This window comes from Nestor notabilis, unplaced genomic scaffold (genome assembly GCF_000696875.1).
Source record: "Nestor notabilis isolate BGI_N333 unplaced genomic scaffold, ASM69687v1 scaffold24858, whole genome shotgun sequence".
Classification (NCBI taxonomy): domain Eukaryota; kingdom Metazoa; phylum Chordata; class Aves; order Psittaciformes; family Psittacidae; genus Nestor; species Nestor notabilis.
Window position 1 is genome coordinate 23,925 of NW_009940019.1, and position 14,843 is coordinate 38,767.

At 39.8% G+C, this 14,843-nt stretch overlaps 1 protein-coding gene across 1 annotated transcript; it reads left to right on the forward strand.

Moving 5' to 3' along the window:
- The first annotated feature begins 2,340 nt into the window (after window positions 1-2,340).
- LOC104410086 (chromosome unknown open reading frame, human C2orf50) lies at window positions 2,341-5,739 on the forward strand. Its single transcript, XM_010020152.1, has 3 exons — window positions 2,341-2,600; window positions 4,878-4,917; window positions 5,548-5,739. Exons 1-3 carry the CDS (start codon window positions 2,341-2,343, stop codon window positions 5,737-5,739), a joined length of 492 nt encoding a protein of 163 aa, XP_010018454.1.
- The last annotated feature ends 9,104 nt before the right edge of the window (window positions 5,740-14,843 follow it).

The window sequence follows — 14,843 nt, forward strand, 5'->3', positions numbered from 1 at the left end:
CACCTTCATGTGCTTTAATGGTGCATAACCACAACCACTCCCTTGATGTCTTCTGGTCCCAACAGAAAATAAGATAATTTTTAAATTATCAGCTCTTACTGATCCATTTTTGAAAACAGCAGATACATTTTAAAGTCATCTTAATATAGTATTTTTTAAAATCCAACTTATTTAGACAGCCATGATGCCATTCCCATCTATTATTTCCAGAGAAATCACTTGAACGTTACGAAATGTCCAATGCCTGCATGTTGATTCATAGTTTACTTTAGGTTTAAGCCTATAGATGTCCTAAACAGTTGAGACTTCCTTCTTTTCTGAGGTTGTGGAGACTCAGGCCAACAGAGCTGGCTGTAACTAAGAATTCACTTTCAGTAAGATGTTTTGAAAGACAATTTGTAGCCCTACACCTGCATCAAAACCAGGGTAGTTACAGCTCCTGCATCTTTGCAGACACTACTCAGTGCCACCAGGTTTAAATACCTGCTTGTAATGTTTCTGGTCCGGTTTATTCAGTGGCTACAAGTAGTCATTTGGAAGCTATGTACTCAGCTCAATATTATGTTTAATTTGCAGAAATCAACTTGAAGGAAGGATTAGAATTAAAATAACACAAGAACTTCGTAAACAAGAATTAAAAAACATTCCATGCACAGGAACAGGAACAGACTTCTCATCAGGATACTTCCTTGACCTGATCAGGAGCTAAAAATTTCATGTACACTGATTTATGCTCTGGGTCTTCCAAATGTGCCTCAGCTTCCTTTTAAAGCAGTTAGATGCTGCTAAAACCCCATTCTCCAACCAGCTGCACACATTCCAACTTGGAGTGGACCCTGGAACGGATGCAGCAGGATAAGCAGATTCCACAAGAGGAACAGAGACAACTATCAGATTAGGTTGGCAAATAGTTCATTTCTTCAGTTCAGGATAATGCTATGTGAATACAAGACTTTTATTTGCTTTTTGGCTGAAACAGATGAACAACACTATTTAGGTATCAATTATCTCGGACAAATGAGCAAATAAACAAAAAGTCTACTAAAATTTCATTCAAACCCAAAGCAAACATTGTGGTTTGAGGTGGAGTTTACCTCTTCTTATGTTACTGCAATCTTTAAGTCAGAATAATTTTTCCAAATATAGAAGTATTTCATGCTCAAATATGTATACATGAAGTGTTTGGATTGTTGTATAGTTGCAACTATTTTAAAATAAATTATTTGCCAAATTCAGCATGCCTTTCTCAACACTGCAAGTAAATAAGTTTGCCAAAATCCCCTAAAAAAGTAGATTCATTAGCTTTTACCACAAAGATGAAGCAAGAGGCTAGAATTCATCTGGAGCTAATCCACACTACTCAAAAACAAGTCAGTCAAGAATTTCAGAGGAAATTTATACTTAAAATACTCCATTTTCCTGCAAGGTCACACATACTTGGGGAAGTGACTTCATATCACAGAAACCTAACAGACTGTGTGTAAAGACAAACACTGACATTTTGGACACTGTTTTGAAAATTCTCACTTTGCATGCTAATAACCCTAAATTATGCTAATAGTTTCTTCAAAACTACTTATAGTTGCTTAATACCTTCTGCAGAAATCTGTAAGTACTTAAAAGGGACTTTTGGTGATCTCTGGATGCTCTTTTTTTTTAACCTGAAAATCGGGAGCTTTCAGCACAGATTCGTTGAAATAGCTTAAACAAACAAGTTCTGCCCAAAATGTACTTCAAGGCCCCAGCAGCTGTCCCACTGGGTCTCTGCTCCCTTTCTGATGAACATTCACAAGTCAGACTTGTTTCCAATAGACAGTAAACACACCAAGGAAACCGGCAGCTTTCAGGTTTTGCTTCTGCTACACAACAAAACAACCACAACAAAAGTCCTTCTGACATACTCAGCAGCAATCTCCACAGCGCCCTTTGCTACTAAGCCAGACTTTATTGTTCTGAGGAATTTGAATAGAGGGTGGTCTCAGCTGCCAGCAGCAGTAATCACCTCGTAAACTGGGAGTTTGCTGATTACAGCTGGAGATCGGATGGCTTTCAGTAACAGTCGTTTCTTACAAAATTGCTGTTACCATGAGAACTCCCTCAGCATTCAAGCAACAAAGCAACATAAAGCAGTAGGAAATGAGCATTAAATAAGAGGGAAGTAAAACAGCACTGAGCATTGCCTGTCAGTGCTGCCGTGCACCTTATTTTTCTGAGAGCAATCCAAATCAGCAGCTAAAAGAAAACTTATGAGAGAAGGAGCTTTGAAAGTTCAAAAATAGGTTTAACATTCACAACAGTCACAATATACCTAATGATACTGGGGATACAGTGAGTCTGAAAATGGGTAAGTTGGAAAAGGGTTCTGGATTCAGGAGAAATACCTTGGTTAGGTCTCAGCAACCAGCAACCACATCTCTGGGGCTACCAGCCTCAGCTCCATCTGCGTCTCTTGGCAGCACCCAGCCCAGCAGATCTGTCGTTGCACAACCAGCTACTCGTGCCTGGGCAGATGAGCAGGCAGCACTGCAGCAGGACCAGGTTCAACAGGATAAGATCTGGAGAGAGTCTGTGGAGGCTGAACAGCGAGGAAGAAAAAACTGGTAAGTCACTTGCTCCAGTTCATGCCTCTTCTACTCATCTTGACATTGGTACTAATGCTCCCTGACAGCCTTGGGGCTTGACCTCAAGCCTATACTATGAAAGGAAATTTTCTTCTGCAGGGACTTTGGATCAGACTCTATTATCTCTGTTTTCCTTCTCTGGACAAAATCTATGCTAGTATCTCCTGGCATGCTGGACTTAAGCTGAAAGGGATGCAAAGAATTGCATGCTAAGTATATTTTAGCTTTATAGAAATTTCCAGAATGAAGATTTAAATGTGCCAACCTTTGTAATTTATTGCAGCCACACAGATGCCATCACCTCTTCTCATATTCTTGGAAATGGCTGAAATGGGAGTTGAACAGAGTGTTCTGCCAAAATACAACTTTGTATTCCCAACCTGTAAATCTACTGACCATGCCCCATTGTTACAGTGTTTGAGAAGACTGAACTGCACACATACAACCTAAGCTTTAACTGTGTATAGTGACCTTAAGGAACCCAAAATTAAGATCCTTTCAGTCTCTGCCACATATCTTGAGTGTTTATACTCGGCCTTCGGTACACAGCATGAACATGCCGATTAAAAGAATATCCTTGGTAAAAACTAAATCAGTTCCAGCTCCCACTGTGCACTAGACAAGTTAAAGGAAAGAGAAGAAAAAGAATATCACTCAGGATTTTTTAGAATGGGAAAAGAAACCATCTGAAAACCCTCATCCTCCTCATATTTCTGGAGGAGATGCAAATCACAGCTCTGATTTCCCCAGAGATGCATTTTCAATCTTGTCTGGCTTCTTTTACCTGAGGGAAAGGCTGAGCCAGGACTCTTGCAAGCCAGGCCCATGGTGGCAATGTTACTCTCCCCCAGCTGTGCATTCAGACTCTTGCCAAATGGGCCCAGTGTTTTCCATACCTGTTCCCTAGCTAAGGCAGCAGAAGGGACTCTGGGGTTCACAGTCAGGGATAGTGGTGCAAACTCACTTTCACGGGTAAGTAAGATAGTGCATCATACAGCTGATGCATGTTCTGCTCTGCAATCTTAGCTACAAAGACAGAAACTCTTGTAAAAGAGTAGGACAGGCATGTGAAGGACAGATGTCTAAAGCTGGATTCAGCAGACTACAAATGCTACAGCCTGCAGAGAACTGTCCTTCGGCTCTACATCCCCCCACCAAAAATGATGCTGGGGAAAGCCCGCTATGTGTTGGTGGTCTGACTTAAAGTGGATATAGGGAAATGTCTGAGACCCAAGCATTTCTCAGTAATTAACACCATCCAATAACACCCAAATCTGTATGTTTGAAGTGGCTGGCATAGTGAGATAAAAAATGTTAGGACCTCTGTGCTGTGTTGGTATACCAAAAGGTATAGTGATAAACACAATCATAAATTAGCTTTTACATGCACTTAGGGTATATATGCATTGGATGGGGCAGTGCAGCACAGAAATTCAATGCTCCTAGCTCCATGGGGTACGTGGCTCTGCTGTACAGATGAGCTCAACTTAGAAGGATGTACATTCAGCACATGATCGATGACCTTAGAAGCAGCACTGTATAGACACAGGTAACCAGCTCAGAGAGTCAACCCTGGCGTCCCTTGAGCCCTGCTGCAAATACAGCTGTAAGCAACTGCTTCCTCTCTTAACCCCATTGCACTTTTACAATGGCAGGTGAAATTTGTTTTCTCAATTTCAGGCCAGGGAAAGCAAAGGACAGAAAATGAAAGGACTTGTCCTGTAGTCCCACACCAGGTATAGAACTGAGCTGAAGATCAAAACTCAGGTCTTCTGGCTCAGTCTGCTCCCAGCACAGCTGCCTATCTGCACAAAATACTCCAGTGGGCATTTGCCTGCAGCAAATACAGCTCTGGGTATTCCCACCAGGGACTTTGGCCAGCAGAGAACTGGTCACTTAAAAAATAAGAATCTGTGTTTTTCTCAAGGCATGGGTCAAAAGTTTGCTAGAGTGACTCAGGATTTTGCTTATTCATCTGCATTTGCACAAGGAATACACTGTGGACATGATATCCTCATCTTCCTTTAACAAAAAAAGCCCCATTCCTCACATAGTATGAGCTCTCTATCAGAATAAAAAAAACCACCCTGGATTTCACCATAGAAGAGACAGGTTTCTGTGCAAATAGTTTGCAGGTGTAAGAGCTGGGTTTTAAGTATCAAACTGAGCAGTTAAATAGGCATTCAAGTATGACCAACATTAATTCTAGCTAAAGACAGACAATTTTACACTGCCATTTTTCACTTCTATTCCAAGGTACCACAACTGGAGTTTCCTAAAGGACTATGACCAAATGGTAAGCTTTGAACAAACATCAGCTGTAATCCAGGCTCTTTTCAGTTTTCATCCATTTGAGCTAGGCTAGTATTTAAAATTGAAGCATACTTAGGCATAACTGGCAAATGCTATAAGACTAAAATCTTTAGGAAAAATAAAAGAGAACTGAAGTGCCTTTCATCTGCTACCTATGTAACAAACAAATACAGCACAGGCATGTGTTCAACCTGTTCCAGTATTAGCAACTCCACAGAAAGACAAGTGAAGAAGAACCAACCTCCTTGAAGAAAATTTGTAAGATCGTGTTGTCATGCTGAAATTCAAGACACTCAACTAAAAATGAAACAAAATACCTCCCACTTCATGACCATTCTAGAGCAGGCTAACTTCTGTCCCAGCTGACATTTTATGCAACACATTTGAAAATTATTCATTTCCCTGTGTTATCCTATTCCCACATAAGACAGGAGAAAACAACTGGTTTTATTTCTCCAGCACTTTTATGTACATTCAGTATGACAATTTTAAGTAGGCTCAAATTCTAACTTCGAAGGCAAAAAATATTACAAATAATCTCAGTAACTTGAGTCTTTGTAACAAGCAATAGATGTAATTCTGAAAACTTATTAATGGTCCTTGTTTTATCCAGGGTAAGAAAAGGGAGCAGAAGCCACTGCCAAACTATATGCCTGTATTCTCAAGCAAAGTTCCCAACTTGACCAACCAGATTATTGGCAGTCGAATGAATACTGAACTTGGTAGGGATTTGGTAAACATGGATTACTTCTTCAGCACTGGAGCACGAAAGAGGAAACTTGATGGTGAGCTCCAGCCTTCCTAGTGCTTTGGTAAAAATATAACAGTAATAATGCAAGTTGAATGGTTGTAGCCAACAGACTCCACAGCAGGTAAAAAATTCTGTAATCTTTTTCTCAGTGAGACCGATACTACTCTTTAGCATGGATTTTCTTTCAAGAGCAAAGATGGATGTTGTCCAACAATGCCACAGGAGACAATCCTCTTTGTATCTTGGGTGATGGGGCCATATAGAGACCTCACCCATCTTCTCATGCAGTCTACAGTAAGGTTGCCACTAACATCAGAAAAATCAAGATCACACCCAAAAGGCCATTTCTCCCTAAATTTTTATCTCCTGAAATTAAACAATGAATGAAGATCTGCTCAGATGAGTCCCAACATAAACAACATATTTTCAGTTCTGAAACTCAGCACAATAAAATCAGCAGCTTGTTGCATTTCATGTAATCAGCCAAGGATTCATCAGCTCTGTCACCTGCATGTATAAGCTTGCTCTAAATAATAAAATTTAAGGCACGTGAGATGTGTTCTGTGCTTTTTGCCCCCCACCCCGCTGAGGGAAGAAGACCAAATATTTTTCACACCAGTTTTCATTTTTGTTTCTCTAGATATGCTGCTCTCAAATTCCCTTCTCTTAACTCTTTTTCTGGTTTAGCTGATGGGAACTAATTGACAAGGAAGCAGGCTTTCACATTTTGCTCTGAAGGAGTGTTGGCTCAGCAACCTGTCTGACACTCTTGAATTTAACAGGTACGCAGTTCCTAAAACCTGTGGTTGCCCAGGGAGACCATCATCAAGCTAAACCAACTCAATACCTGAAGCCTGTCCATCAGTGCATCTCCCTTACATAGGTGTAAACTTTGTTAATGACTTTGAACTGTATGCAGCATCTGTAGGATCATGCTCAGTCCTATGTAGAGCTCAACACAGAATCCATTAGCAGTGCTTTGATACAACAGGCGGCAATCTCTCACCAGACTGAGGTGAAGATGTACACATACTTATGTTTTGTAGTTAAGTCTATTTGTTTTTATGATTAGACCTCAGAAGGCAGGTCAACAGTCCAGAAGCACAAGAGGTGGTACGAACAGTGTGATCACTGGTAACATCCAAATAGTCTCTGTGGAAAAAAAAAGAAAGAAGATACTGTAGAAAGAAGAGCCAAATCCCCCTCACTGATGTCAGAGCACCAAGCAGTTCTCCTCCTGGCTTCCTCAATATAGCAAGAACTGGAGGATTAAGGCTTTCAAGATGACAGCTAAGCTACCTAAAAAAGGGAGACCATATTATGCAATCAGCCCAAGTGGACTGATTCCACTCAGTGCAGACGTGAATTGTGATAGACAACTGTGTTCAGAGACACCAAATAGGAACCTACTCTTTTTTTAAAAGACATCTTCTTGTTCAGCTAAAATGCTTTCTGCTCCCTCCTGTGAGCTGAAAACTGCACCAGGAACTTGTTTGTCTTCAAACATCTGAAAGAGGGATTGTCCCTGCATTGTCTTCCAAAACTATACAGCCTATGCAGAGGTTACATACTTATATGGTGAACGCATAACACTTGAGAATCATTACACTTGCATGCCTTGCTCTGAGACGTACTGAGCAGCTTCAAGTCTTGCTATGGGTCACAAACTCTGTACTGAGTGGCAGATGTCCAGTATCTGTTAGGCTCAAGCTCCTATACATGTAAGAAATTTCATTTATAAAGCATGGGGATTTTATTTTTCAGCATGAAAGCATACAGAGCTCCATGCTTCCTAACCTCCAGATGGCACTCACTCCACGTCAGGTAACCCACTGAAAAGGACACTAAATTACAGCAAGGTAGTGTTACACAATTCCTTTTTAATTTCAAGGGACATTAAATAGTTTCAGATTCTTGACTTTGTTTTCTGTGTGTGACTCCAGAGAATCCTTCTCCCAGAGAGTTCCTGCAAACTGGAGGGTATGGGAAAGAGGATGGTATAAGCAGTGCATGATTTAATGCCTCCACTTCACACTGGCTGTTTACGCTGAAGCACTTTTCCCAGTTTGGGATAAGAACTTCCACGTCTTACCCTAAAAATATGTGCGCGTTTGCCACTAAGCAGTCTAGAGAAGCTGTGATGGTAACTGGAGTACAGGAAGATACGTCTTACAAGAAAAAATTAAAAAGATTGGTTTTAGTCTGAAGAAGAAACAGCAGTCTGGGAATCAGATAGCAGTCTTTAGATATGTTTATAGCTCTGGAATGAGAAAAGGGATGATTTGCACTTCACATGAGTGGCAGACAATAGTAAATATCACAGGCTTAAATTACAGCAAGGCAGAATCTTGCTCACTTTTTGGGAAGCTAGTGGTGAGGCTAATACAATGCTGGAATAGATTTCCCAAGGAATCTCCACCTGTGAAGGTTAAATACACACATCCATCAAGAGTAACATATTTAATACAATTTGTCTTTTAGTGTTTAAATTGAATGACCATCTGAAGAGCTTTTCACCAATTCTCTGACTACACCAGATTTGTTGGGATCACACAACACTTTGCAAACAGGGTTTTTCAAACACGTTCAAAAAGAAAGAAAAAAAATTCTATTTCAGTTACAACAGATTTAAATAGATCACACCTCAAAAATACATATTAATCACCTAAATTTGTTGATAGAAAATATATTTCTAATTCTTCTAACTACTCATAGCAAATGCTTTTCACAAAGTCTAGATGTGCCTCTTTCTTTTAATCGCACACATCTAAGAGGCTTGACTAGTGCCCTCCTGACAGCCACATAAGAACACTTCTCAAGGAGCACATTCATGTCCTTAGGTCATGTGTATTCATGGCAATAACTAATTTTCTTTCAACAATTCAGGAAGCCTTTACTAATGAAGTGTAGTTCTGATTGTGTCCTTAATCAGGTAAAGTGCCCGTTCAGATGCCAGGAAGTTCCCACAGTGGGTACTTGTAGTGATTACATGCATATAGCACAGCAAGACCTTTATACACCCCTGCATGCCTTCTCAGCTGTACTTCTCTGCACAGGTCACTTCAGTCCAATAGATCACAACAGGAAGGTCTGTAGGTATACCTAAAGTGAAGCCAAAATACACAAGGATTTTTGGCTTAATCATCGAAGTGTGCAACCTTGGAAAATGCAGCTCTGTGCCTTGCTGGAAGTTCACAGCAACCTACAACTGTATTACCTCTTTTAATGTGGAATTAAGTTAATACCTTGACTTTCTGATTAAGTTAATTGAAATTATTCTAAAATACTGCTGGGCAACAACTGGACAGGAGTAGCTCTGTTCATCCCTAAAAATCCAGTTCATTTCTATTTCCTGTTGAAATCAATAGTAACTCTTAAGCACTTGACAGATTAATGACTATCTCTAAGGGGAAAGTGTTTAGAAAACAGAGGCTTCCCATGTGGGATAGATCTGATAATCCATGTGACATGGCAACATTGCGTTGAACCAGCCACCTTATTTTGTTCAATTATTAAACTTCCCTTGGAAATACTATTTATTCTATGCTGCTACACTGTCCTGGGTTCAGCTACAGCAGTCATTTTCTCTCCTTCCTAGTAGCTGGTGCAGTGCTGTGTTTTTGACTTTCAGCCTGGGAACAATGCTGATAACACCGATGGTTGTAGTTGTTGCTCAGTAATGTTTACTCTGACCAAGGACGCAAGGATTGCTGCTCAGGTCGGGTTCGGTATTGGTTGGCAGGTGGTGAGCAATTGTACTTGCTCCCCTTGTTATTCCCCTTATCATTGTTACTGGTAGCGGTAGTGGTTTGTATTATACCTTAGTTACTGGAGTGCTGTTATCTCAACCCATGGGATTTACATTCTTCCGATTCTCCTCCCCATCCCTCTGGGAGCGGGGGAAGGAAGAAGCTGGGGGAGTGAGTGAGCTGCTGCATGGTTCCGAGTTACCAGCTGGGCTTAACCTATGACATGCACTTAGCCCTGCTCTAGTACCCAGTGTTTGATCTCTCTACCACACATAGCAACCTCCAGAAAAGACCTTCTGGGAATATCCCAGGTCCTAATCAAAACTGCTTTAGCATCTGTGAGTAGAAGATATTCTCTAGACGCCATTTTCATCTCAAGTTTAACAATCATTTTTCTTTTAGCATAATTAACCTGTTTACATGAGCAAAATCTCTTAAAAAGACTGGATAATAGCACTGAAATCTGTAAACAATAAGTGGAAATTCCATTTATTAAAGAGATTGTGTAGATATTAAAGTGTTCTGAGCTTCCTGTGAAGACTTCTTATGATGTATCACTTGTGCTTCAGTTGTATAAGCTTTCTTCCCTTTTGCTGCCAGATCTCAAACAAGAGATTATGTATGTTTAGGCAATTAATTTTATGCATTTCTTTTAGTTAAAAAGCACAAGTGGGTAGCTATATTAATTTAATTATTTGGTTAATTACACTCCTTTCTCTAGTAGAATTCTGAGGATTGTTAATATTAATTAAAACTTGGAGCATAAATGTTTCTAGTGGCTCCAAATTTTTGGTGTTCTCATTTTGAGATAAACAAGTGTAAAATATATGTCTTTACAAAACATATGTAAGTTCATATAAATCTGTATTTCTCATACTTTTAGAATAGTCTTTGTATCTGCCCAGCTGGCATCTTAACTATAAAGTTTTGTCTCATAAGATCAGTGACGACTGTAAATCCAACCGTGTTTCTTAGAAATTGTAAAACTGTTTGTTGATGTTTAAATTACTCTAAACAAAAACAGCTACATGGGTTTTCCTACAACAGTGGTCTCCTCATGCTGTGGAAATTACTACATAAACAGTAAGATTCCCAAAATAGGGATGGGAGAGGAAAATTATGTATGAACATTATAAGGGCAATACTGCCAGTCCAGACATCGTATGTTTGCATGCATTATTTATGTACATACACATTCACAATGTTTGCTTTCTATAAAGAACACTTTATAGAACAAAATTTCTGATTTGAAGTTCATCTTAGAGCAGACAACAGTTTTCTGAAGTGGGCTATTCTTTCTGGTTTGTTGGGTTTAGAAATCAAGAAAAATTTGTTAGGGCCTTGAGCTGCTTTTCCTAAATCCTGCTGAGACAGGAACCAATAAACTTTTCTTAAAGCAGGATGTCTTTCTTAAAACTCTACTTACTACTCTGAATCCATGTCAAGTATACTTTTCCCTCTTCAGAAAACTTCATGTTTGCTTGGATGAATTCCTTGAAATACAGATGCTTCTCCAAGAAACTCAGAAGTTCTGCCAAAGGCTGAAGAGGTGCTTGCACAGTTCTGTCAGTTGTAGCCCCATCCACAGCCCTTTTCTATCACAGGGCATAGACAGCACAGGCTGACTTCAGGTTGTAACCTTCTCAAAGACTCTCTCAGAAGCAGTATGTATCCACAAAGCCACCAAATCTTAGAAATGGAATTTCCAAGTATCCGAGCAGAACTGTTGCAAATGTCTCTTAACTGGAGAATGCCCAGAAAGAAGTCTCAGTTGGCATATACTGATTGAAAAATTGCATTAAGAAGTAATCTGCAAATATACAGGCACAACAGCTATAAAAATGTTGAGATTTGGTTTCACTCTATGACTTAGACCAGATCACTTCAAATTACGTGTCTGTTTTCCCCATTCACTAATGATCAATTATCATCACTGGATGTATTCTGGTGTGATCTGTGAATTAACAAATGTATTCATGCAGTAACTCTTATTTCAACTACAGGTATTGCTGGGAAAGAGGAATAAACCAAACCAATGACGTAGCATAGAAACATCTGTAACTATCACAATGCTTATCAGCACTTACACAACTTCTTAAAAGCCAAATGGACTGAAAACACAATGTCTATATCAACTCTTCTATAGCAAAACATAATAGAAGGCTGACACATTGCTAGTGCTGTATTACCGTAGGGCTACTTACTTGCTTTCCAGTGAAAAACATAAAAGCCACAGGGTGAAAACAGCACACGGCGGTGCTCCACACCTGGTGAGCCAAGTAACTTCTTCACTGGAACAAGCATGATTATACTGTAGCTACTCAGTGCTGGCAGATCCATTGGCAAGCTCTGGAAGAATCCTAAGATGTCTAGCAAGAACACAGGAGGCATCACAAACCAGGACGTCAGAAAGGGCTGCCATAATGTACTCACACTGTCAACTCCTACTGCAGCCCCTCATTTGAGTAATTCAGAGGTAAGAATGGATCTAGAACACCACCAGTTCCAGATCCAAATGCTACAGTTCAACATCTTCTCTGTACTACAAGCTCAATGCAGATTTTCTACATAAAAGAGACGATTTCAAGTTTAATATGAAAACCAATTTAAGGAGTCCCGGTACAAACTTAGTATTTTCCTTCTCTTTTGCTCCTCCCTGTTCTTTGGCTTTTGGGTTAGGTTTTTAAGTCTGTGTTTGGTATTCTAGGCTCTTTCAGTACTACTTTTTAGGTATCATACTATTTTACATAATGTGCCATTACCCAGAATGGCCTTAGGCCTTCAGTTAACTGAGTAAACCATTTCAAAGAGCAAACACTGCGCCAACAACGTCCAGGCATTTTTTGCTTATGGTAGTTTCATTCCATTGGTGATACTTCCGTTCAGCCTAACATTATGTAAACGTTAAATAAATACAGTAATGTTTCCAGTTTGCCACAAATATATATAACACATTGCACACAAAACCAATGAATTACATGCAACCTCCGATGTTTCTTTTATACTCCTACCACGCACATTTGTACAACATAACCCCAAACATGAACTATGCAGGGATCCATTGGACTTCTTTAGGAAGAGGAAGTTCTTCAGATCAGAGTTGGAACAGTCATTCTGCCACTGGAAGGTCTCACCCCAGAGGTAACCTCCGTCCTCATGGTGAGCTTCTGTGATGACTCTGCATCAGTCTTACTACTCAAGTAAGTATCCTTCATCACAGCACTCGTCATAAGCTATGTCACTGTGTCCCTGTGATCCCAAAGAGGTCACAGATCTGCAACTGTGCTGATATATCATCACTCCTCTGGTTCTGCGCCCCCCGCCCCCTCCCCACAGGCTGTCCCTGTTCACACAGAGTTTTCACACTCCCATCTCAGGGCAAGTCAGCAAGACTCCCACTGCCTGCTGTCCCTGGCCATCCCTGTCTACTCCCATGTCTCTTAGGAGTTGTCTCCATCCCCACAGGTTCCCCAGTTGTGGAACTTCCTTTACGTTAACCTGCAGCTTAAACCACCAATCATCTACAAAGTGAACTATTCCCTGCTGGCATGGTAGGCTGAGGAAATAACGAGCCAGAGAGCACTCTCTGCATTCCTTGCAAACCCACAAAATTCAAGGCATTATTTTGCTTAAAAACTCAACTATGATAAGCCAACATCATTATTGGAAAAAATATTTCTGGTTTGGCTTTCTGTCTTTGGTTCTTACAGAAAGATTATTTTCCTTCTTTATTTTTTGTTTTCAATGGGAATCAACATTTGCATTCCTCCTTGAGGTGCAGCAGCGTTAAACCACTGCCCATCTGCTGTGAAACAGGCAATCTGCACTGTAGATTCAAATGTAATGAATTTATTCACTGAACTGCAATTTAAAGTAGTTCTGCATTCCACTGCAACTTAACAAGTAAAAGAGTCTGGAATTTGATATGAAACTAAATAATATAAGCAGAATGGGAAGAATTTCTTATACTCTTTTCATTTTCTTTGGTCATAACTGTGAATGGGGCTGTCCAGCACTGTGACAGCTCTTCCTTCCCCACACTTAACTAGAAGTGGCCAGTAAAAAGATGTAGAGGATTATCACTATATCAACAGGCCAGTGGAAGGACAGTAAATCACTTTGCTTAACTGATTGCTTGCAATGCATAACAAGATGTATTTTTTGAACAGCTGAAATGCTGACTAAAGGTAAATATTTCATATCTTTCATGTCTTCTTTAGATACAAAAATTATTGAATGAAAAATGCTCACCTACCTGCTTAATAGCTTGAAGTCATTTCAGCTTCTTAATGACTCTAGTAAGAGACAAAGCAGTATTTTTACTGCATTTTGTTGGCTCAGCATCCACACAGCAATATACAACCTTAAGTATTTATCTCATTATTTTCAGATTATCTGAAATAACAGACACATCTATATCCCAGACCCCGTTTTAAATGAGGTAACCTCATCTTCTGTGATGGATTACACCACTCTTCTTCAGGTACACAATACTTCCACAAGGCTGAGAATTTGGTTTATCAAGATCTTCTAAGAGTTATTATTTTATTTTTATATTAAAATTTCCATTTCTTCTTTTAAAGTTTATTGTCTTTGAACAGTTTAATTTGAATTGTGTTAACAGAAGCACAGTTTAAAAATAAATTTCTGTATGGGGGGTATTTATTTCAAGAGTTTTGAGATTTTATGTACTCCTGCATATATCCCTTTTTTTTTTTTAATGACTGAATTACACAGGGGGCAGCATGACTCACAAATTAAACCTTATTTTAAAATACCACTAAAGGCATGTGGAATGAATGCGAACAGGTTTGTCAAATCGTATTATTAAAACAATAGAAAACAATTTGTGAGAAATGCAAAAGAGCAGAAACTGAACTGTGCTAAGAACTATCAGGCATACAGAAATGCAACTTACGCTGAAATGAAAAGGAAGAAATGTTACGCCTGTGAATAATCCCTCGTGTTAAAGCAATTATGCCGCAGGTAAAAATCTGAATTAATGGTATGGATTTGACACTCTGAGTTGTCCTAGCCATATGCTGGCATGAAAGAGCCAAGATTCTGTATGCGCATGATCAGTACAAATGCATATTCCTTGGATAACTGCTCTTGTTCAGTTCTGACAAGCTGGTAAGTATGGAAGTTTTTAGGACTGTGCTTTTACTATTTTTGTGTATAGCTGTGTATGGTGAGTAGGTGCGTATTCCGGTGAAGTTGCTCCATCTCTGATAATCTGTCAAGTCCAGCACTGAGGAACATTCAATTTTGCTTAACTTTCCTTCCGTGCAACCAGAAACACCGCTGTCAAAGCTGTGCCAGCGCTGCTGCAGGAACCAGCGCCACAGCGTGACCCGAAGCCCTGGCGACTCCACTCCACTGAAACCCAGCCTGCAGCTCCGCTCCAGG

Coding starts and splice junctions, on each gene's coding strand:
- LOC104410086 (XM_010020152.1), top strand. CDS start 2,341: ATGGGTAAGTTGGAAAAGGGTTCTGGATTCAGGAGAAATACCTTGGTT. Junction 2,601..4,877: donor CAGCGAGGAAGAAAAAACTG/GTAAGTCACTTG, acceptor TTCTATTCCAAG/GTACCACAACTGGAGTTTCC. Junction 4,918..5,547: donor TAAAGGACTATGACCAAATG/GTAAGCTTTGAA, acceptor TGTTTTATCCAG/GGTAAGAAAAGGGAGCAGAA.